General features: G+C 41.8%; 1 protein-coding gene across 1 annotated transcript; it reads right to left on the minus strand.

The window, feature by feature from the left end:
• Positions 1-856: 856 nt before the first annotated feature.
• On the minus strand, positions 857-3,547 carry sox11b (SRY-box transcription factor 11b). The gene has a single exon (XM_079639463.1). The coding sequence runs from the start codon at positions 3,445-3,447 to the stop codon at positions 2,353-2,355; it is 1,095 nt and encodes a 364-aa protein (XP_079495589.1). The 5' UTR covers positions 3,448-3,547; the 3' UTR covers positions 857-2,352.
• Positions 3,548-4,033: the final 486 nt, after the last annotated feature.

A 4,033-nucleotide genomic window follows, 5' to 3' on the forward strand; every position in this document is an offset into this window, starting at 1 on the left:
CATAAAAATGTGTGTTTATATAATGTGTATATATATATATATATATATATATATATATAGTGTGTGTGTGTACACATATATTATATGCACAAAAACTTTTATGTTAGATGCGATTAATCATCATTTGACAGCCCTAATATATATATGAGAACCATGCTAAAACTTTTTTTTTTTGGAGCTGACTTTTTTTTATCATCTTATATTAACTGTAAACTACTGTTGCAACCCACATAGCTTTAGTTTGGGCTGGGTGGCACAACTCATGACTTATGCAGAAATAGATACTAAGTGCCAGAAGCATGACAGTTCCTACAGCCTATTAGTAGATCCTCTGCCACTCACTGAAATAAAAGCTGAGGTGGGATTGCAGCATATAAAGCCATATTCATTAATAACATGCAGTGCTGGAGAATCGATCCAAGTTCAACATTTCTGATTCAGCTTGTGCAAATGATTGCAAAGTTTATGCATATTCAGAGCAGAATTCCTCTTACCAGGCTGTGCAGTTAGTCTGAGTGAGAGGCTTGCTGAATGAAGGCATTTCAGAAGGGAAAAAGAGGGGCAGAGCCCTTTAGGACACTTTGGGGAGGGTGTCATAGTTACACCAATCAAAATGAGCTTCATCCGGCAGCGCGATATTTGATTTCTTAAAGGGGAAGGTTTTTCCAGTTGAATGGAGAAAGGAGGAAGGAAAATAAAGGCATTACTCAATTTGAAAGAAGGGGTGGGAAAATGTTTGCATGCATCTGGGAACACCAACCCTTCTGAAGGAGCCCGATGGCAAGATCACACATATGATCACATACACACACACATGCACACATGCCATTAACCAGACAAACATTTTCTTATCAGTTCCAGCTGATTTATTTGTGTCAGATACAGACTTCAGCATGACGACATGTAACTCATTTCCTTTGCTACAAAAACGCAGATGGTCCATTTTGAGAGTATATTGCACAAAAATAATGAAAAACAAATGTGCCATTATGATGAAGAAAAAAAAAGCAAAACAAAATCCAGTTTTACACCTGCTATTTGGGACCCATTCACACAGATATACATAAACTCCTAGCTTTACTATATTACAGAACATATACAATCTTCAATCTAGTACCAGAAATGAGGCTCATGTGTTCCCCCAATTCCATTGTACACTTTCCTATAGAAACGCTTCAGATCTACAGCTGTACATTTGCCTCGAGTAAAATAACCAGGCATTTAAATGCAAGACGAATTCTCAGTTTAATTCTTGCATGCTTTTACAAATGAAACCGGGTTGAAGTGCCTGAAGAAACCTCACTTAAAGCACAGTAAGAACATTCCCTTTAACTGTACAAAAATATGCCAGAAAATATTTTACTTTTTTTTTTTAAAAAGATGAGGTATGTTGGTCATGTATCAAAATGCTTCCTGCCATACCTGTGTGTTCTAGAGTGGTTATCTGCTTAAATATCCCTGTACTTGTAGGGAAACTGAACCGTTACAAGAAAAGAAAAAACATTTGTGGTGTACAGAAATTACATAAGACCTCAGAAAAAGTTCCATCCTGAACAGTTTCAGAATTGCCTCCATTCGGTCCAACGGCTGTTTGCCAGCTCCCTGTAGAGATATGGGTGGGATGGGAATGCATAGTTCAGATTTTACATTTTGCTCTCCGCCACAGTTTAAGCAGTTTCACTGCAACCCCACAGAATAACCACACACTATGGCAAGGTACTTTAACATTTATTGCTTTAAACTAAATTGTATCTAATTTTCATATGACTAGCACTTATTTTAGTTACTAGTAAGCAATTCAACAGTTGTTAGTATCTCAATTTCACTAGCAATCAATGATTTATATAACACACTATTACTTCTTCCTACTAGTCACTATCCTATACCAACTGGAATACACACTAGTGCCTGATAATTATGTAGGCTACTAGTAAAACTGGAACATATACCAGCAACAGTTACAATACATATAGTGAATAATTCCCATCTGGCAATGAAAAAAAAAAACTTGTTTACCAGTAACAGCAGAATAGTTACTTGTCAACTTAACAGAATAAGTAATATTACTGGTTAAGTTCTATCGAACTGAAAAATAAACCAATATATTACTTGCTAGGATAAAAATAAGCGAGTCAGATTCAAATAGATGCTATGTAGTTTTAAGGAATACATGTTAAAAGCGCTTGCCATACACACACAGCCCTGTCAATGTTGACCATGTTGTCACTTTTCTTTCCTACGTTACAAGTCTCGTAACGCGGGTTCCGTCGTCAAAACCGGGACAACCACAGAGGCAGAGTCAAAAAATAACCTGAAGATGCGAGATGCCTCCTTGGTTCTGGAGTGTGTCAGTTAGTAAGTGAAGACTAGGTCTGAAAAGTTCGCCTCCAGCCAGTCTCCCGCGATCATCTCGCTGAGCTCGGGAGTGCAATAGTCCGGGAACTCGAAGTGAGAACCAAGGCTGCCCTCGCTGAAAGAGTCCAAATCTTTATCCACCAGAGAGAGACAAAGGTTTCCTGAAGTGTTCCCCAAGTCCGTCGTGTGAGAGCCAGCCGCTAGGTTCAAACTGAAGTCTACCAGCAAGTCATCGGAGTCCTCGCTGGAGCTGCTGGACGAAGAAGAAACGGACCTGAAAGATGATGCTGGTGACACCGAGGCAGGGTAAGCTGCGCTCTGCTTGGTAATGTTCTTGAAGTTGTAAAACAGTCTGCTGCCGGGACTCGCGCTCGTGTGCCTGGACTCCTCGTACATGCTCGCGCCCTCGGACTCCGCCGCGGAGCTCAGCGTGGGGCTCGCGGGGACGTTGTGCAGCCTGATGTGCTCCTCATCCTCATACTCATCCTCCTCGTCGTCGTCATCGTCCTCATCGTCGTCTTCGTCGTCAGTAAGTTCCCTTTTAATAGACTTGGTCACTTTTAAGTTTGTGAAAACATAGTTGAATCTGCAGTCTTGTGAAGAAGCTCTCGCTGTAACGTTCCCCGGTTTGCTCGGCTTGAGTTTTGCGCACTTCTTCCCCGCTGCTTTGACACTTTTGCCGATCTTCTCCGGCGAATGCACCGCTGGTTTCGAAGAACTCTCGAGCTTTGGTTTTTTCTTCGGTCTGTATTTGTAGTCGGGGTAGTCAGCCATGTGTTGGAGCCGGAGCCGCTCGGCTTCACGGATAAAGGGAATCTTTTCACTGTCCTTCAGCATTTTCCACCGCTTTCCAAGCCTTTTGGAGATCTCAGCATTGTGCATGTCCGGAGACTGTTCCATGATTTTTCTCCTCTCGATCTTAGACCACACCATAAATGCATTCATGGGTCGTTTAATGTGGCCGGTGGCTGTCTTGCACCAGTCCGGTTTCGGTGGCACAGGGCTGCACGCCATCAGCTCGTTCTCCTCGCTGTCTGTGGTCTCTCGCGACATGCTGCTCTCCGTCTCGCGGTGCTCCGTCTGCTGCACCATGTTCAAAGATACTTTTCCCCCTGGATAGACTCACAGCTGCCGCACTCTGACCAAACCTCTTTTCAAAGTTACCGACTGCCTTCTTAACTAGTTCCTAGGTTTCTCATATCGATTGCGTCACGTATAATTATCCAATAGCGCGCCGCGGCTCCTCCCACAAGCCTAGACATTCGCTCCTTAACCCCTTGCGTCCGAGCTAGATCTTAGTGTGGTGCCTTCATAACCAAATGACAGGCTATTCTGGCACCATAATGTCATGTTTACTAATCTAAAACTAATTTAAATATGTGGTATAATCAATCAAATATTAAGTGATTTAATAATAAATTATAAAATGAGTTATGAGTAAAAAATAAATAAAAAATGTATTGAATGCTCCATCAGTTGCCTTTTTTATTATTATTCTTTTCTGCACGTACATGATTGTGGTAGCCTATATAAAAGTGAACAAAAACTGACCAGATCAAGGCATCTCACTATGCAGACACTGGATTCGGACATGCCTTGTTGCCATCCTACCTCCATTCACAGCCCAAGATTTCATTTGTGCGCACGCCTGTGGGTGGGATTTTCATTACGTGTGCGA

The sequence above is a fragment of the Phoxinus phoxinus genome (assembly GCF_949152265.1).
Source record: "Phoxinus phoxinus genome assembly, chromosome: 16".
NCBI lineage: Eukaryota > Metazoa > Chordata > Actinopteri > Cypriniformes > Leuciscidae > Phoxinus > Phoxinus phoxinus.

Coding starts and splice junctions, on each gene's coding strand:
- sox11b (XM_079639463.1), bottom strand. CDS start 3,447: ATGGTGCAGCAGACGGAGCACCGCGAGACGGAGAGCAGCATGTCGCGA.